Here is a 21,119-nt window from a genome sequence, read left to right on the forward strand (position 1 = left end):
GCGGTTTGGCGCCTGCCTTTGGCCTAGGGCGCGATCCTGGAGACCCGGGATCGAATCCCACATCGGGCTCCTGGTGCATGGAGCCTGCTTCTCCCTCTGCCTATGTCTCTGCCTCTCTCTCTCTCTCTCTCTCTCTGTGACTATCATAAATAAATAAAATTTTTAAAAAAAGATTTTATTTATGTATTCATGAGAGACACAGAGAGAGGCAGAGACCCAGGCAGAGGGAGAAGCAGGCTCCATGCAGGGAGCCCGACATGAAACTCGATCCTGGATCTCCAGGATCACACCCTGGGCTGAAGGTGGCGCTAAACTGCTGAGCTACCAGGGCTGCCCAAGGAAAAACATTTTTAAAGGAAAAAGCATTTTATAGATATTCCAGTCAGTTACTATGGAATGGTGACTTTTCTACCAAATTGACATTATTAACCAGAAATACACAGAACAGAATAGATTAGCAGAAGCTATATTTGAAGAGAAACTACACTCTTTTGAATGGAGATTATAATAATTTCTGAGTGACTCTTTTCTTATAGTTAAGTGCTAGACATAATAAATCTTTTACTTTATTAGTAATTACTACATAACAACAGTAAAATACTAACATTGGCAAACCTTTACAAAAACATGGAATACTTAGAGATAAATCGAACAAGATATGTGTAGGATTTATTTGAAGAGAAATCAAGAAAACAAATAAATGGAGAGATATCTGCTCCTTCAAAATTCAACACAATCAGAATTTCAGAAGACATTTTATAGATATTAACATGTACATTCTAAAATTTATCTGGAAAAATAAAGGAACTAGAATACCAGAATAACTTTGAAAAAGAATAACTAAGTTTGAGGACTTACCCTATCTGATTCCAAGACTTATTCTCTAAAGCTGCAATAATCAAGACAGTATGGTGTTAGCAAAAGAAGAAATGGATAGATCAGTAGAAGAAAGTGTCCAGAATTAGGCCCACACATATCTGGATACTTGATTTTTTTTTTTTTTACAAAGGGGCCAGGACAATTCAATGGAGAATGGTCAGTATTTTCAACAATTGGTGCTGCAATAGTTAGCTAAGCGCATACACAAAAATGAACCATAACCCATACCTAATATATATAAAAATTGACATGGAATCGATCATAGACTTAGATATAAAACCTAAAACTGTAAAACTCCTAGAGGAAAATCTTTGTGACTTTAAGCTAGGCAAGGATTTCTTAGGACACAAAAAACATAAACCATAAAAACAACAAAAAAGGTAATTTTGGCTTCAGCAAAATTTAAAACATTTGGTCTTTGAAAAGCATTGTTTTTTTAAAGGATTTTATTTATTTGAGAGAGAGCATGAGTGAGAAAAAAAATACAAGCAAAGTGGAGGGGCAGAGGCAGAGGGAGAGGGAGAAGCAGGCTCCCTCCTGACAACATGAGGCTCAATCCCAGGACCGTAGGATTATGACCTGAGCCGAAGGCAGACACTTACCCCACTGAGCCACCCAGGCACCCTTGAAAGCATTGTAAAAGAAATGGAAAGACAAACTGCACACTGGGAAAAAATATTTGCAAGGCACATGTCTGATAAAGGACCAATATCCAGAGTATACAAATAACTCTCACAACTCAATAATAAGAAAACAGCCTAATAGAAGGGCAAAAAATATTTGAACAGACCCTTCACCAAGGACATAGATGGCAAATAAGTCTATGAAAAAATATTCATCATTAGTCATTAGGGAAGTGTAAATTAAATCTACTCTGAGATATGTCTATTAGAATGGCTTAAACCAGTCAGAAACCTGACCTCATCAAGTGCTGACAAATACACAGAGCAGCTGAAAATCTTATGTTGGTGGTGGAAATGCAAAATGGTACAGCCACTATGGAAATTAGTTTGGCAGTTTCTTTTAAAATTAAACCTATGAGCAGCAATCATACTGCTAGGTATTTATCCAAAAGAAATGAAGACATAGGTCCATACAAAAACCTATACATGAATGTTTACAGTAGCTTCATTTGTAACTGCCAAAAACTGGTAATGGTGCCAATGTCTATCAGCTGGTGAATGGAAAAACAGTGGTATATCCATACAATGGAATACAACTCTGCAATAAAAAGAAACAATCTTTAAATCCATTCAGCAACGTAAATGAATCTCATAGTCATGTGAGGAGTTTTTAAAAGCTCAACTACAAAGGTTTCATACTTTTTGTTTCAGTTTATATGACATTCTGGAAAACAGTAGTTGCCAGCAGCTGATGGTGGGAGTGGGTTGGGCACAAAGGGCCATGAAAGAACTTTCTGAGATGTCATAAGTGTTCTTTTTCTTTTCTTTTACTTTTTTTAATATTTTATTTATTTATTCATGAGAGACAGAGAGAGAGGCAGAGACACAGGCAGAGGGAGAAGCAGGCTCCATGCAGGGAGCTTGATGATATGTTCTTTTTCTTGGTCATGGTCATGGTTACGTGACTGAAGGCATTTGTCAAAATTTGTAGAACAGTGTACCTAAAAGGATGAAATTTCCTATTTATAAATTATGTCTTGGCATGCCTGAGTGGCTCAGTGGTTGAGTGTCTGCCTTTGGCTCAGGTCATGATCCCAGGGTCCTGGGATTAAGCCTTGTGTTGTCAGGAGGGAGCCTGCTTCTCCCTCTGCCTCTGCCTCTGCCTCTGCCTTTCTGTCTGTGTGTCTCATGAATAAATACATAAGATCTTTAAAAATTATATCTCAAACTAACTTTGAAAAAGAAGTTAAAATATTAAGCTAATTTTTTCAAACATAGATAATTCTACTTGTGTGAATAGGTACTAGGGAGCAACTGTTAGTTCTTCAATTTGGTTGACATTGAGATGGACCTTTGTTGGCTACTCTTTCTCATCATTCATTCTGATTATCTACTGACCGTTGTCTTCCACCCTTGCAGTTCATTTATTTGGGACAATTTGAATATCAGTAAGGCTAATAACTATAATGCATTGAAACCTAGCAAATATTTTTAAAGTTATTTGTGAGTTCGTAATGATCTTCAGAAATAAAGGTGAAAAACTCAATGGTCCTTTTCAGAGGTTACTGAGATATCAGCTTATGATTTTGAAAATTGGTGAAGTTAAAAAATCATTATTTATTAATAAATCATTTATTCTGATTTTTCTTGTACCACCTCTATTTTATGGTACCCAAATCGTTGGTGAGGGAATGTTTCTCTTTGTGGACCAGATAATAAATTAGAAGGAGCAATAGAATTAAAAGATCACCATTTTGCAACTTTGTTAACTTATAAATCTAGCTATTGATTATCAATGGTTGATACTATCACAAAAAGAGACAAACAGATTTTATGTACTCACTGATAGAAGTGCATACCACTGCCTCTGGAATATTTTTGCCAAACACACCAAACTGAACCAGGTAGAGGTTTTTAGGAAATGTAGGGAATGGAGACATATGTTAATACCATGGGAATGCAATCAGTAAAATCCAGACCCTCAGCAACACTAAGACAACACGTTTCTTTAACAAGTAGGGAAAAGAAAAGGAAAGGGAATCTGTAGGTCAAAAAAGACTTGACATATAAGCCCATTGCAACAAGTAGATCTTATTTAAATCCAGATTTGAATAGAGGAATTGAAAAAATATGAGTTAATTGGGGAAATTTCGACACTGACTAAATGTATGTTGATATAAAGAATTATTAAAATGTTTTAGATATGATAATGACATGGTTTTTAAAAAAGTGTCATTTTGTCTTTTAGGAATATGTCTTTTAGGAATAAAGGATTGTGTCTTTTAGAGATACATAAAGGAATATCTATGGATAAAGTGTTAAGATATCTGGGATTTGTTTCACTACAGTTTGGGAGAAGTGAGTGAGAGTATATAAAAAGCAGTAAGATCAGCTATGCATTGATACTTGTTGGTACTGGATGAGAAATACACAAGAATTCATGATACTGTTGTCTAGGTTTTTTTTGTTTTGTTTTGTTTTGTTTTTTTAAGATTGTAGTTAGTTATTCATGAGAGAAACAGAGAGGCAGAGACCTAGGCAGAGGGAGAAGCAGGCCTCCTGCAGGGAGCCCAATGCGGGACCCGATCCCAGGACCGCAAAGTCAAACCCTGAGCCAAAGGCAGACGCTCAACCACTGAGCTACCCAGGCATCCCTCTCTAGGTATTTTTATATGCTTGGAATTTTATAGAATAAAATCATTAATTCATCAAATATTGATTGCCTGTTACGTAGCATGCTCTGTGCTAGGTGTTAGGTTTTCTGTTGGTCAATAGTGGATGTACATTATTACTAACCTTGTGGAGCTTTCAGTCTAGCAGGAGGCAGATGATAAAGATGTAAATTAAAAAACGTGTATTATAAATTGTGATCTTTGCTGAAGTAAAATGAACACAGATTGGTAATAGGGAAGGCCTATAGGCTGGTTCGGGTGAATGGTGACATTTCAGCCAAGATCTGAAGGGTGAGAATAGCCAGCCATGCAAAGAGACAGTAAAGTGACAGGAGAGATAGACAGGCTGGGCAAGGAAAGTGTTTGATGTGGGTTGACTCATTCTTTCTGCGGCAGGAGCAAATATTGTCTGGCCACTTGTTGATTTAATATTTCTTTGGCTGACTCTCTGTTGTATATTAATGTATGTCTGATCTGGGATCTAATTAGACTATGAACCCTAGAACGGCTTTTAAGCCTAGCATAGTTTCCCTTGCTCTGAATGGTTGTCAATGGTACAAACCTTTCTTACCTGTATACTTTTCAACTGGTAATTAGAATGTAGATGGGAATAGTCTTGTGTCTGCACAAAAGAATCAGCAATTAAAATTACATCCTTGTCATCCTTGGGTTTTACATTATATATTGCTGAGATAGCTCAAATCCTATCCTTTAGTTACCCTTTAGGTTATAGAGTAAAAAGAAACAATTTTTTTCAAATGGTTGAATTTCTTGGAATGAAAAGATGGGGTGTGTGTGTGTGTATATATACACCAAGTATCATATTTTCCAGTAATAAGAGCCAGACACATAGTAGAGTTTCAATAACTGTGAAGTAAACAAATGATGGGCACCTTATATAAATTTATCTTTGACAAAGCCTTCCACTATATTTGTTTTGGTAATTCTTTTATATTAATTTGTCTTGGAGTATTTTGAAGGAATATATCTTTTTCCCTCACCTGACTGTTAGTACTCTGGGCAGGAGAGAAAGAGAGAGATTGAGAGAGAATGTGTTGGGGGAGAGATCGCTTGTTTTTCCACACATGATCATTACTTCCCTTTGTCTTTTAGACATATTACAGATGCCACACTTGCCATTGTGAAAGGAGAGACCATTCCACTTGATGTCTTGCAGATCAAGGTAAAGTCTTTTTTTCAGAGTTTGACAAAATTCACAAAGTAATGTACACATGAGTTAAAATAAGATGTAGCAGTTCAAATGGGGTTACAATGAAAGTAATATCCTTTCCTATCCCTAGCATAACTCCCAGAGAAAAATCATTTTACCTGTTTATTTTAGTTTTTATCACTAGTTAATATGCTTCTGATGCTCATTTTTAAAACTGTGTTCAACCCCCCCCCCAAAACCTAAAGGGTACCATCATAACCATTTTCAGGTGTACAGTTGATCAATAGTCAGTCTATGAAATTGCTTTTTGATTTATCAGTTTTAGGCTTTATCTCTTGACTTCTTTGTTATAAATAAGAATTCTCCGTGTCTCCTCTCAGTATAGTTGTGTCGCTATTTTTAGTTTTTCCATTGATTACTTTTGGACTACATCATTTCTCTATCTCATATAGTGGTTTGGAATATTAAAAAAGCTAATAATACAAAGCTGCCTGGGACAGTGATGGGTTTCACTTTAACCTGTTTGCATGGTGGCCATCTCTTGCTCTTATGCTCTGCTAAAGGTGAAACCTTTCTCATGTCCCATCTGTCCTTTGGAAGATGGGTCTTTAGAATTCAGGTTACGTGGCTGTCTTACAGCTCTCTGATGGGCTCAAGAAAAATGTTGATTTTGTAGGTTATCTGGCTTTTTCTCATTTTTCAAGTGGGAACAGTATTCTTTGTAAGTTCCTACATCCTAAATGAGAGCAGAACTTCCATTTTTCTATTGGATAGTCTAACATTTTATTGATTTGTAGATGAACTCATGTATCGTTTTAAAAAAAAATTTTCTGGCTATACCCACTAAAAGGGCTTTAAAGCAATGACACCCTACAGCAATGAGCATACCTGGCACTCAGATTTTATTTTCTAAATACTGTTCCCTAATAAAAGTTACTAGGAAAAAAAATAAATAAAATAAAAAAGTTACTAGGACTCGGTGAAGAGATGACTTTCAGAGGCAAGGCAAGGACAAAGCCAAGAGCTACTCAAAAACTAGTGGCAACATGAAAAGACATAGGAGTTAGCCTGATGGTATCCATCTGGCCAATTTTGGGACAGTTTGAACATCAAAAAGAATAATAATGCTAATGGATTATAATGTAGGAAATAAAAATGAAGAATTTATGAGCCTACAGCTTAATATTAGAGAATTTACAGCTTGTCAATACTGAAGGAATGATAGTTATTATTTTGTAATCGCTGATGAAATAATTGATTCAGATAGAGATTATCAGTGGATGCTAAAACCATTGAATAGGGAAGGTTGTTGGGGAATATATATTGACATAATATTAAAGCATCACCAATTACCAAATGATTACAAAGAGGAAAATGTACCTGTGTGATAGAGAGGACCAGGATACACCACCTTAACCAAGTGCTCAAACCTAGCATCACCAATAGTGGGACAGACAGACACTATCTGCCTCCTGATGTGATCTATTGAGAAGGATACACCATCACCTATGTGGTTCCTTGCCCCAAACATTCACTTCTCTGAATCTAACGGAAACTAGTAATGAGAAAAAAGTCTAGCAAATCCAAATTGCGGGACATTCTAAAAACAACAGTTGGTCTGGCCTCTTCAAAAATGTCAGTGTCCTGAAATCCAAGAGAAGATAGTCTGTTCAGGATTAGGGAAACCATAGCAATATAGTTAAATCCAGTACAAAATCCTGGGTTAGAAAAATAAAAACAAGACCATAAAAGATATTATGGGAACAATCAGATATTTAATATGGACTGTATGTTAGATATATGTCAATGTTAGATTTCTTGTGAGTCACCACAGTATTATGTTTATGTCTGTCATTGTTCTTAGGAGATGCATGTTGAAATACTTAAGGGTGAGGACCGTGAAGTCTTCAATTTATTTGCAAATGATTTAACAAAACTACAAAATCCGTAAACAGATAAAGCCAATAGGCAAACATGTTTGTAGCTGGTGAATATCGTTGAGAGATATAAATGGTGTTCGTTGTACATTAAAGAATTTCTTGGTTGGGCATTTTCCAAAGGGAAAATTTTGGAGGGAAGAAGACCCAGTAGCCATTCCTGATTCCTGATTGGAACCCTCTCTTTAAAAAGAATTTAATTCTAAGAAAAAAAATTCTTACTGGGCAGTAGTTGGGTACCTGTTCCTCCTCCATCACTTCTCCCCCTTTCCCCACCACAAAAGGGCAGATTCCTCAGAAGGCTAAACCATAACGCCAAACAATTCTATGAATGTGAGCCCCATGTCATTTGCTCAGATTTGGTCTTAAAATGTATCAGCTACATTCATGTGGTCCTTTAGAGGCTCTGAATGCTTTATATTCTCTAAAGTTTCAAGTTTCCTGACACCTATGAAAGAAGGTTTCACACTATGTCACAATTCCAAACCTGAGTCCTAAAATATTGCTGTTAGCTATATAGCATTGGCCAGGTGCATATTTATAATTGGCAAACCCATGCCTACAGCCTACAGCCAGTTTTCCTTTGTTCTTTACGCGGTGATGTATGAACTCTCCACCGTGACATCACTGGTCATGATAAAAGTTATTTCAGTTGCATTTAATTCTTTAGTGGATAATAAATCTAAGTCCTTCTTACAAAATAGAAGGGCTGGGGGAAAGAAATTCTACCCCAGGAAGGCAGCACAGATTGGCATCCATGGAAATATTATATTAAAATGTTATTACCTAAGAAGGTGTCAGGCTATATCTCCTAATAACTAGGTGATTTACTGCTGCTTATAAGTGTGCGAGAAGTAATACATTCCAGAGTAATTAGGATTTAATTGGGAATTGTTGGCTCTGCTTGTATTTAAAAGCCTTGTCTCCTCTTTTTCTTTTCTTTTGAATATACTGATTTTGTGAATTGATGAAACCAGTATCAAATTTGCCACAGGCCCTGTGTATTGATGACACAGCCCAGGAAGCACAAAACTTTTAAAATTAATTCCTAGAAAACATAGTACAGCGAGCTCCACTGTGGTTTCTGAGGCACCCAGCTAAGCTGACTTTGTCTTCTCTTTCTTCCTTATTTCTGGAAATTGTTTCAGAATATGGGAGTGGGGCGAGGAGGATTATAGTTAAGCCTGATACTTGATTCCACTTCTTTTAAAAAACAAGCCCAAACCCAATTAAACATATATAACTGAAGAGTCTCCAAACATATATAACTGAAGAGTCTCCAAAGAAATAGTCCTTGGGGACTATAATATTGCTTTATATTTAGATTTTTTACAGTGTCCGTGTGTGTTCATATCTCACTTGGAGTTCCGGCTTAAGAGGACAAGATGTGTATTAGTATCTTCATTTGACAGAGTAAAAAAAAAAAAAAAAAAGGAATGAGCTGGTTATCTGACTCATGCTGGAGACAGAAGTAGAATCTAGATTTCCTGTCTTATGGTCCATTGCTTTTTGACTTGACTGCTTTGTCCAGGTGGCACTATCCCATGATTTCTAAAGGGCCTTTTCCTATATAGACATCTACAAAGCCTAGTACTTGACTTTAAAGTAACTACTGGAAAGACTTATCAAAGTCTTTCTAGTTCTTTCTTTTTGCTCCTGCAGTTGGACTCTTAAAACCTGCCAACCCAGAACCTGAAGAGGAGGGATAGGGTTGCTGGTGGAAGTTAGAATCTCTCCTTTCTTCTGTATTCCTAGCTTCCTTCTGTTCAAACCCTGACTGATCATTCTCTCAGAATGATGCTGAGAGCTGCTTCAGAACTTCTGAATTCCTCTTTGTTTCTAAGTCTTCACCTAGAATTCCTAAAATTCCTAGGTTAGGTACTTGTCTAGTTGACCAGAATTGTTTTAACTGCCCCTTAAGCTTTTCTTCTGATCAGCTCTCTGAGTTGTTTTTTCTTTAGCAAACCATTAGGCCATTTTCTCTTTCCAGGGGGCCTTTGATTTGGGACAAAGTATATCCTTTGCTGTTAAGATCTGGCTGTGTGCCTGTCTTTCTGTATCTGTTTTTGTTCACTGACCCGTCCATCTGATACTCTATCACCCAGGCCTTTATCACCTTAACATCCAGTGGTGTTTTGTCTGTCAGCTTCCACTATACCCATCTGCCTTTGTTTATTTCTCTTGTGCACCCCAACAAAGACCAGTCTCTTTGTTACCAACCCTCAGGCCTCTCCTGAATCCCGAGGGCTCTACACCCATCTGGCTGTTAGCTGGGCTTCCCTAGATCTTTGTACACTCATTTCCTATTGTCCAGAGTCCTTCCTACCCCTTGCTAGGAACTGCACCCCAAATCAGTGGCACCTAGACATTTCAAGGCTTTTCAGCTAATCTTAACAAAATCTTAAAATCTTCCAAAGAAAAGTGAGAAAACATTCTTAGAACACCAGTTGGGACGTCTTGAGTTCTAAAACCAAGACTTACATGTGACACTATCTGCTTTTGATTGCCTTTCCTGAGGAATATTAGTTATGCAGAATGCCTCCCAGAGAAGGGTTGCACAGTTAACAATTCAGGGAAACTGTATTTCTCCTTTTGGAAGTATATCATGTACAGTAGCCTATTAAAGACTCTTAGAAGAACCACAGTAAACTTAACTTGTTTCAAACCAAGGCATTTTGGTATTTCTCAGCTTTGATCATGGGACCCTCTACCATCATCATTGTTCTTATTAGTTGTGACACCTACTAACCCCTATGGAGCCTTTGGGGAAATCCGCCTGTAGGTACTGCATACTCAGTGTTGCTTCTCTCCTGGAGGCTAGACCAGCACTTCTCTGTTTTCTATCACTGCATGCTTCTCCCCAGTCTCCCTCAATCTAGGCAACTTGTTCTTTAAAATTGAATGTAGGTGTCGCTTTATGTTGTATTTCCGTTGCCATTCATCTCCTTTACTCCCGCCACACCTCATGCAGTCACACCTGCTTTGTGCTTTCCTAATACTTGGTGCCTCTCTCTATTATGGAAACCTACTGCATTGTATTGTCATTGTCAGTGTCTGCACACCCATGTCACACCCAGAGCTGTTTGAGGGCAGATCTTTTTTTTTTTTTTTAAATCACTATATAGGTGATTTTTTTTAATCACCCTAATACAGGATATGTATTTGTCGATGATCATTCCATGACAAAAAAAGATAAGCTTTCTACCATCAGGGTGGCTCAGAGCCCTGCTATGTTCCACAATGTCCCATTGGTTCCCAGGAGCCTAATGTATCCTTGCTGTGCGAGGCTGAGGTATGTCACTGTCACCTCTGGGCCCGACCATCTGTGGCTGTAGCTCCCTTTCCCATGTGTAAGCTGGTACAGAGGGCAGAAGAGCCCACCTACTGCTTGGACAGATAGACACCAAGGAATGAGAGGCCAAAAACTTTATAAGCTGCCCCTCCTAGTGTGTGATTCTCCTAGAAATCCCTCACTTGGTTTTGGTGTAGTAGGGTTGAAGTGGGATTGAGGGGAGACACTCCCTCCCTGAGAAGACCTCACAGTTTACAGCATCAAGGATTCTCTTCTACTTCCTTATCTTCTGCTGATACTGGCTGTACTGATGGGCATCGTGGAAATGGAGCTGATTCTGTCCCCTTGTAGCAAGTTTTGTGGAGTTATGTCTAGCATGCAGGAGCTCTGTTTAGAATGTGGGCAAAGCCTTGGGCTTTGGCTGTAATTCTGAGCTCTGGGTAAAGGGCCTTTTTACAGTCTTGATATATGTATTTATACTTTAAGGAAGGTCCATCATGAAGTACAAACTCTTAAAGACCATATTGTGTATGTTTTCTATATATTGCTTAACTCATGGATTTATTAGTAATTCACTGATTGTAATATGCAATATTTTGCCATAAAGGGTTGGATTAAATCTGAATTGCTTTTTATTCTGACTTGCTACAACAGATATCTGGCTGTATTTTTTAGATATTCAGGCGAAACATTCTAGAGTACCAGGATTCTCCTCTTTACTTGAGAGCACTTGGACCTCTATAGAGAATGCAGGCTTAAATTATCTTTGCCTTGGGCAAGTCTGTGAGAGAGAAGAAATTCTGGATGACTTGGTTGAAGAGCCAGCATAGTTAGGTACTTCATAATTTAAGTCTGAAGTATAATAATATGTTCCCTTGCCAGCAAATTCATGAGGCCTAGTATATAAAAATTAATTTCATTTTACAATATGGTTTATTCAAGTCCTTTTACTGACTACTCAGTTAATTTCTGAGATTTTGAACATCCTTTTTAGAATTTGGTTTGATGAAAAGTAGGCCATGAACATTTGCTCGGTGTTCACCTGTAGAGAGTTCCAAGTTACTGCAATCATTAATTTAAAATGAATGTATTTAACTTCCAGGGAGAAAAGGAACAGCCCGTGTTTGCAATGACTGGCCTTCGATGGGGATCCTTCAGAGATGCTGGCGTCAAAGTTAGCAAGTAAAGGATTATTGTACTGATGTGGGATGATTTTTTAAAAACTCTTCTGCTCCTTTGAGGTTTCAATATACAGTGATCATCTAGGAAGAAATCTGGTGGGCCTGGAGGTTGAATTACTTACAAATAATAAACGTGTAGATGGTTAGATCTGACACAGAAAGGTTGGGGAAGGTTCTGGTTTCCTCCTTGCTTGTTTGGTAGTGAAGCGGTGTAGACTGCATCTCTGTCTCTGGACATTGCGTCTGAGCACAGGTGAGGCTCATGCTAGGCTGAAATTGCCTGGGTCCAGCAGCCTGTTGGAGTGGCACTGATGGGGGTGCCTCCAGCCCTTGTGGAGCTTTTACAGTTCTGGTCAGAAGACTGTCCCTGAGAGGCATTCTTGTTGCAAGCCTAACGGATCGAAAGACCCGAGGCTGGCTTCCACGGGAATGGACTTCTTTTTTGAAGAGCTCATTGTGCCGAATGAAACTATTGTCTTGGAATTTGGGTGTGCTGTGTTCTGCTCCAAGGTGGTGCAGACATAGGCTGCCTGAGGTGGGATTGGTGGAGACGCTGCGTGAGGTTCACTCCGTATCAGTTCGGTTGTGCTCTCTCTTTACCTTTTCTTAGCATGGGACTTATAATTTTAGTATGGTTTGAATGAATTATGATCAATCTCACCACTTTTTATCAAGAAAACCCCTTTCCCCTCCTGGGCTTCCTTACCATGCTTCCTTTATAGAAATTTCTCTTGGCACTTGATGGGATGAGCACTGGGTGTTATTCTATATGTTGGCATATTGAACACCAATAAAAGATAAATTTATAAAAAAAAGAAGAAATTTCTCTGACTTGTATTACTTTGTTATTCCTGCCAGTGGAGTTCTGGAGAGTGGAATGTCAAAGAGAAATGTTGCTGTATTGTATTACATTGTTGAGCGTTTCACATTGTTGTTATTTGTAAATTGGCCATGATTACCTTGATTCCACTAATCACTCTCTGTTTTATCTGTGATCTCCGATACCAGCACCTCACCAAGAGGAACTGCTTAGTTTTCCCTGAAAAAGTCTGGTGCAAACAAATTGTTTTCTGAAATGTGTTAATCAACAGTGAGCATTAGCATAAATCAGCCCCTTTAGTACTATCTCACACACCTGCTCCTGTTTTGATTGATTTTTGAACAATGAATTTAAAAATTTTGGTGGTGGTTATGCAACACCTCGGCTGGGACCCTCCACCGAGTCACCCTCTGTGCCTTGGGAGAAACAATAGGCATGCACGAAATGATCTGGCTGGCCTTCGGGCTACAAGCATAGTTTCAAGCTGTGCTGTTGGTAGACATGAGTGGAACTACGGCCGGTTAGGAATAAACGGCCTTTCTCTCTGGCTAGCTGGGAAATGAAGCAAATTATTACATAAGCTTAGAAAAAAAATCAGATGATCAAGGTCCTCATTAGTAGCATCACAGTATGGACCTAATAATAATGAGGATGGCTCCACATTGCTCATTGAATTCTATCTAACCTCTGTGTTCTGGCATTTAAGGCCCAACTTTATCCATAATCCGTCAACCCTAATTCCATAGTTCTGTGTCTTTACTTTCAAGTCTTTGCTGTGACTGCTTTTCTGAGTGTTTCTTGTACCTTTGCTATTCCTCTTGCCTAGAATGACTTCTTTTCCGTCTTTCACATGTCTAAATCAAAACCATCTTTCTAAATTCCACACCCTTACTTTGCCCTTGTGCCATTCATTATGCAGGCATGGCTGCTCCCATGATTTCCAGTCCTTAGTGATTTCTTGTCCCTCCTCGACTCTCCTTACCAACAAATAGTGATTGGTTTACACTGATACATATGGTCGTGTATTGTTTTCTATTACTTTTTTTGGCTTTATTTTCTCAAATTAGAAGCCTTCAAAGGCAGGAACTTTATACTCTTTCTTCTCTTTCCTTCATATACATAGTAAGTGCTAAATAAATGCATATTGATCAGAATCAAATAGAGAACACTTAAGATGGCCTGGTAAGGGACAGATAAATTTTGATAGAGGAATCTATTTTATGCCACTTTTCTAATTCCTAGTAGGCATCTTTCTCTCTCTGCTAGCTTTTAGGTATTAAGCAATATGCAGCAGACTCTCTTCATTCCCAGATTGAACATTTCCATTTTAAAGCTGCATAAAATGTGTAATGTGAAGTTATGCTGATTTACAAATTTTAATTATTTGTATGTGTGAGAGAGAACATCATATATAAGGTATGTGTTTGTCAGAGAGAGAGAGAGAGAGAACACATATATAGGGTCTGGTCACTTAGCATGTGAGTCACACACCAGATCACCTGGCATCTGCATCTCATTGTGGCTTCATCATCTTCTACTCATTGCTCTTTTGAATGTAGTCTCTACTACATCCTGTGGTTGAAAGTGTGTATTACAGTGGTACCTGTAAATTGAGAGAGAGATGCTGATTATGTATTTCTTATAAATTGCAAGGATCTATCCACTGTGTACCTAATTGCACACTGTTTGACACAACATTGAAATGCATATTCAAAATTTAACTGCACTTTTTTCTGCTAAAGTATAATCCCCAGGCCTCCAGAGCTGTGAGTAGAGTGTAATTCATAGTACACATCTCACGCTAGAGGTGACTGTGAAGAGTACCCACAGACGAGGTGTGGTTCGAACGTACTGTTGTCCTACATGAACCGTGTCTATCACGTGGATAGTTCTCTTAAGATTCTAATTAGATTTTTGTCTTGATCTTTCTCAGGTACTGGTATCTTGGGCCTCTTAAAACCAAAGCAGCTCACTTCTTCAGTACCCTTAAGGTAAATGCAATTTACAATGTAGAAATTTGCCCTGTGTTATTTTGTTGTTACTCTGTGATGTGTGTATTTGGATTTTTTAAAAATTCCCTGCTACAGATATATAAGACATGCTCCAATACTAAAATATGGGATACTTAGATACGAATGCAGAAAGCATTCCTATTAGATAAGCTATTGCCTCTCATCTACTAGCTTATTCCCTCCATTACCAAACTCGTACTTAATTTCTCTTTGGCATCCCACTTCCTTTTGCTTACCTATTCACTCACTCTTGCCAGACAAACCTGGAGTAAAATGACCTATATCTCATCAATTATTTGTAAGGGTGTCTACATTCATATCTGGAAATGAATTAAAGATTTGCATCCGAATGTATGTAATTGTGCAGGCTTGTGTATAATGGAGTAGGTTTCAAACTGTCCTAGCAAAATATGGGTAGTGGTTAGTGTCTTGAACAGTATAAATAGAGGATATTTCCGACATTGGAGAATATTCCATCCGGCACTGCTCCTATAGCCTGTTCACTGAAAAATGTTGCCATAGAGAAAAGCTGAACCGTGTATATTAATGAAAATGCTAATAGAAAAGTCATCCTTATCTGTGGATGACATCCTGTGTTCAGCTTTTATGCAAATCAAAGCAGTATATTCAAAAGTTGGCAGGTCAATCTGAAAATTGGCAGATGAAGTTTGTAGTGAAAATATTGGTTTTAATGTTAATATTCAGAGTGTCAAGGGATTTTCTAATTATAAAAGTGATGTATGTCCATTGCAAAACATTTGGAAAACATAGCTCCCCGTATCTTCTAAATAAATTCTTGTATGTTAAAGAAATGTAAAACAAAGCAAACAAACAAACAAAAACCCCAAAAACAAAACCCTAAAGTACTAGGGTGACCAATTTATATGATTATGAAAATGAACTTGGAGGGCAAAGCCTCTCTACACTGAAGGCAGACTGTTTCAGTAAAATGCATCGTTACTCTTGCTTAAGGGAATAATTTCAGTGGTGGAGTAGTGGGTGCATTTAAGAAGAGTAGCAAAGCTCTACTACTTCAAGGTGTAGAGTCAGGGAGAACATAAACTGTTTCCAGCATTTCTTCAGTGAACAGTTATTAAATATCTAGTGGGGCCAGCCCTGCTGTCTGCTTGGAGTGTTCAAAGTCAAATAAGACAGGTTTCCTGCCCTCCAGGAGGATCCACGTGCAGGGAGTGTGAGGGGCAAGTAAGCCCGTGGTCTGGCAAGTGGTCTGGCAAGTGCAAGATAAGGTGGGGGCAGACAGGAGGCAGCAGTCCTCCCAGGGCAGAGAACACTTGTACTGGAGTTTGAATCTGTACAGGACTAGAGCAAAGGCATTCCGGGTGGAGGAGCCAGGCTGTGTGAAGTGGCCGTGATGTCACACAGCTGCCAGGGCAGCCGCGCAGCGGGGAGGGGGTGTCGAGGGAGGGCTAGGCATGGCAGGTTTGGATGTGGCGTCTGACTTTTACCATGAAAGCTTTGGGGAGCTGCTGAGTCTTAAGCAGGGGAGAGACGGGACCAGGTCTGCATTTTAGAAAAGTTATTTGTCAGGAGTGTAAATGAGAGATTGCCTGCCGGTAGTGAAGGCAAGGGCACCAGACCAAAGATTGTTCAAGGCAGGTGAGAAGCGATGAGGTCCAGCCAGGATGCCAACTGTGTGTGCTGACAGCAGAGGGTGGGTGAAAGGGGTCGTGAGGTGGCCCCTTTGAAAATGGGGGATGAGAGGAGTCTCTGGTTTCTGATTGGGGCCTAGTTCGCTAACTAGTTTTCTGTTAACACTGACAATATTAGAGTAGGATCGAATTTGTGGAGAAAGGGGATGTTTTCAGTTTGGCACATACAGAGGTCAGCCTCCCTGTGGAGACAGGTGGAGATACAGTTGTGACTTAGGTCTGAAGACACAGGTGTAGACGTACTGAGTGCTGGAGTGGTGTTGTAACTTGGGGTTAGACGAGGTTGCCGTGTAGAGCAAACGAGCCCATGGTTAGCCCCAAGGACTGTAGGCATTTAGGGAACCACGGAGCTACCCGTGGAGCACTGAGGGGAAGGGGGTCCCCATGAGGGTCACACACACGCCAGCCCCGGGAGTGGGAGTGTTGGGACAGGAGGGCACCCACTGAACGGGGCAGCCTCAGCCTCGGAAGCTCTGCTCATCTCCGAGGGGGCAGCTGAGCCACATTGAAATGCCACAGTGGAGGGGGACCGCTCCTTCAGGAGGCTTGACTTGGAGAGGAGAGAGCTAGGAAAGGCCAGAGCTAGGCCATGGACTGTTTAATTGCATAGAGAGAGAGCGCAGTGCCTTTCTGCCCTGAAACAAAAGACAGGAAGAAAAGGAAGAGGTTGGGGCACCTGGGAGGCTCAGTGGTTGAGCGTCTGCCTTTGGCTCAGGCCATGATCCCAAGGTCCTGGGATCGAGTTCCGCATTGGTCTACCCACAGGGAGCCTGCTTCTCCCTCTGCCTGCGTCTCTGCCTCTCTCTCTCTGTCTCTCATGAATAAATAAATAAAATCTAAAAAAATTTTTAAAAAAAAGGGGTGGGGGGGACAGGTGAGAGACAAGAGACAGACACAGAGCCTGATTGAACCTGCAAAACTCAAACATAGGTCGGAGGGCATGGGGCCCTTGGTACTGGGCCAGCCTGGGATGGAGGAAGGGATGGGAGAGAACTAGAGCCAAGGTCCAGATGCAAACAAATGAAGAGAGGGTTAAGGCAGTTCCCACTGTCGTCCTGACTCGCTGAAGCATGGGGAACCAGGGAATATGTTGAAAATGAGGTGGGCGCTAGGGGTTGGGGAGATCTTAAAGAGAGGTGAAAATAGGGAGGTTTGGAAGGATCAACAAGTAGCATTGAGGACCTGAGACCAAATATTTGTTGTGGCACAGGTGTGCCCTGTTCCCTGAATCAGTACTGACCTGGACTATTGTTTGCCCATCTAGTAACACTGAGCCACAGGGTGCAAGTACAGAAACCTAGTGACAAGCTCGATCCAGATAGAGGCTTCTCAGGGCACATATTATGCAATACCCAAAGACACATGAGGACCAACAGTGATGGGAAAAGGGTGATTTAAAGTAATCAACTTCATTAAGCACTGAGAGAAAATGGTGTATCAGGGGCTGGAATTCTCAAAGTGATTAGAAATTTGGTGTGGGGTTGGAGCTTCATGGGCCAAAAATCACACCCATCTCTTCCTCTTCTGAGTTTGAACCAAGTTATGAAAGCCAATGCAGGAGCTAGGCAGATGGAGATCAAAACACCAGCTTTATAAATGTCAGCAGGAGAAAAGGACACAGCTTAGATAATGCGGTCACAATCCGATTTCCAGATACTCCAAATTGAATTCATCCCCTTAAAATGTCTCCTTCAGGGCAGACACTGCCATAGGAAGACAACTGTATGAGGAAGCAGTGAGTCCCCAGGACAGCCACATTCAGATGGAGAGGGAGAGGGGGAGGGAGGGAAAAGCCAGTTACTCCTTTGTAATTTACTGCATGAGAACCTGAGACCAAGGCAGTGGGTCACCCCAAGAGACCTGTTCAGTACAAAAGAAGCAGTCAAAAGAACAGAAGAATATGGGGTGTGGCTACAGAGTAAGGCGTCAAGGTTTTAGGTTTCTAAGATGGAATAGTTCTGGGTAACGAGAAGGATCAGGATGTGGCCATGGAAATAGGTGGCTGGGGACTTAGGGATGACATCAAGGGTTGAGTGGCTAGGGTGTTGTTTTAATTACTCCTGGGTAATTACTGTGTTTAATTACTCCTGTGTTGTTTTAATTACTAATGAGACTGGACTGGGGTGTCAGGAAGTAGAAGACAAAAAATCTAGTCTGAGAATGATGGTCTTTGAAGCCTTGGCTGGATGGCAAAGCTAGCCTAAACCATTCTGGGCTCCGTGTGGAATAGGATTCCAGAAGGGAAGAAGATATTTGATGCTTCGATGCATTTCATTTTTGTGTCACCATCTGTAAACCAAAGATAAATTTTTATGGAATGATTCTATGCTCATTCATACTGATTTTTTTTTTTTTTTTTTTTTTTGAAAAAGTGTAAGCAGTGGTGGTTAGTCTGCTTGGACTTTTCTGCTCTGTGATTGTGAGAGCAGTGGAGGCAGCACTCACCGAGTTCATGGTTTTCAAGATCAGCCTTCAGTAGAAAAAGAAAGCTTGAGGATCCCATGTTCCAAAGCAGAGATAATTCCATTCGGTGAGATTATTATTAATTTGCTTTTAGGCAGGTGTAGGTAGATTAACCTTTGCAGAGACCCTCCTAAGAGTTTGGACATGGGTGTGCATGACAAGGTTTTCTCTCTTCACGTTAAAAGGAGTGGCCTCAGACACATCAAGCCTCAATCTCGTACATGGGACCTACAGAGAGACCTCCCAGTGGAGCAGAAGAGACCCCTCCACGGCCATCTTTGTACAGGAGAATATTACGAAGGCTCGCATCATACTGGGCACAGCCGCAGGATGGTGAGCCACATGCTGGTTGCAGAGCCCTGGTCAGTTCAGGATGTCCGAAAGCAGACCCCAAATCAGTGTGAGACACGTGGTGCAGGAGAGGCCTTTCAAGAATCATTGAATTTTCCTTCTGTGTGCCACAGAGTGGGACCCAAACCAACACTGTGCCATGAATGGAAATAGCCTGGGTCATTGGTGACAAACCATGGCTCCCTGTCACTGACCTTTATGTTACTGTGGCTGCTTTAATAGATGTTTTGGGTATAGATGTTCCATTTGAGCCTGGCTCTTCATCCTGTGTGTAAGAAACTATGAAATAAATAAAACAGAGGTGGAGAATCAGGGGGTAGGTTTGAGTGGCCAAGCCAAGCAGCCGGCAGCTCGCCATTGGTGGGAGAGTGGTGAGATGTTAGCGGAAGAAATTGACCTGAATCTAATGCCCCCACACAGCCCTTTCACAAGAGGTGAGCCCCAAGGTCTGGAAGGAAGTGCAGCTGTCCACCATTGAACTGTCCATCACAACACGGAACAGTCAGCTTGACCTGACGGTAAGCGTGCCATTTTACTAGCAAAGCATTTGGTATCTGGGAAAAGTGACAAAGACTACATGGCCTTCCGCTAATCGGGTATTTTTTTTTTAATCGGGTATTTTTTATTTTTACCCTTTTGGGGGAGAGAGGAAAGGATTGGGGAAAAGAGGATGTGGTATGGTTTTAAGGAATAATAGCAATGAGAAGAAACAGCAGAGTGAAGCAGTAGCTTCAAGATTTGTAGTGTCTGAGCCAGTATTCTGGGCACTGCTTAGTAGCCACCAAGCTTTCAGCCTTTAGAAATGAAAAGTCAGCCTGCTCCCTTTTGTCTCTGGAATAAAAAATTGCAGAACTTTTACTTGAGCGAGTACCCATTATTCTTGTGACTATATTAAGTATGAGGATTTAGGTCCCCAGAAGAAAAAAAACATATATATACACATATATATAGACAGTCTACTCTGTTGACCTGCACTGTCCAGTACAGTAGCTGCTAGACCCGTGGCTATTTGTTTTTATTGTATTTATTTATTTTTATTTTTAAAATTTATTTATTTTTATTTATGTATTTATTTATTAAAATGTTTTATTTATTTTTTCATGAGAGACACACAGAGAGAGGCAGAGGGAGAAGCAGGCTCCATGCAGGAAGCCCAATGTGGGACTCGATCCCGGGACGCTGGGATCATGCCCTGAGCTGAAGGTAGATGCTCAACTGCTGAGCCACCAGGCGTCCCAGCTATTTGAATTACATAAAATGGAGCACTCATTTCAAGTGCCCATTAGCTGTATGTGGCGAGTAGCTGCCACATTGGAGAGCAGATACAAAACATTTCTGTTAGTGCAGAAAGTTCTGGATGGCACTCCTATTGACAAGACACCAAAAAAATTCTTGAAATAAAGCAGAGGTTGGCAAACTGGTCTGCCACCTATTTTTGTGTAGGTGGCACACAAACTAAGAACTGATGTTACATTTTTAAATGGTTGTGAGAAAAATCAAAGGAAGAATAATTTGTGATACACAGAATATGAAATCCAGGTCTCATTCACATAAGTAAAGCTGTGTTGAAACAGCCACATGCATTCACATACATGCTGTCTGTGGCTGCTTTTGTGCCATGACTGCAGAGTCAAGTAGTTGCCACAGACTTTCTGGCCCAAAAGCCTAAAACACTGACTCTTTGGCCAGAAAGTCCAGAGTTTTCTGACCCCTGCTGTAGGAAAAAACCTTAGAAGTTTGTATTAGCGAGCATGCAAATAGAGAAGTCACCCTGCCCTGTGGGCCAAATCCTATGATGAGGTTTTATGCAGATCCAGGTAGTATGTTTACAGGTGACCAGGTCAGTCTGGAAACTGCATGTGGACTTGAACATGGTGATTGATGAATGTACGCAGGCAGCAGGGAGGTTGACTCTGACATTAATGGAGTATCGAGTTGTTTTCTAATTAGAAAATATAAGACATGTCTGTTGTTTAACATTTGGATAACACAAATTAATTCCAGTTGGATTGAAGGATTGAATTGGGAAAATAAAACCATGAAAGCAC

The 21,119-nt window shown here is 40.2% G+C and overlaps 1 protein-coding gene across 3 annotated transcripts in view; it reads left to right on the forward strand.

The window, feature by feature from the left end:
- AGK (acylglycerol kinase) overlaps window positions 1-21,119 on the forward strand; it is a 75,746-nt gene that overhangs the window by 45,331 nt on the left and 9,296 nt on the right. For all 3 annotated transcript variants that reach the window (XM_041751428.1, XM_041751430.1, XM_041751429.1), the window contains exons 9-13: window positions 5,288-5,357; window positions 11,677-11,756; window positions 14,509-14,566; window positions 18,906-19,053; window positions 19,492-19,589. In XM_041751428.1, coding sequence (XP_041607362.1) covers window positions 5,288-5,357; window positions 11,677-11,756; window positions 14,509-14,566; window positions 18,906-19,053; window positions 19,492-19,589 — 454 coding nt within the window. The remainder of the gene's footprint in view (window positions 1-5,287; window positions 5,358-11,676; window positions 11,757-14,508; window positions 14,567-18,905; window positions 19,054-19,491; window positions 19,590-21,119) is intronic.

The sequence above is a fragment of the Vulpes lagopus genome, chromosome 4 (assembly GCF_018345385.1).
Source record: "Vulpes lagopus strain Blue_001 chromosome 4, ASM1834538v1, whole genome shotgun sequence".
Taxonomy (NCBI): Eukaryota; Metazoa; Chordata; class Mammalia; order Carnivora; family Canidae; genus Vulpes; species Vulpes lagopus.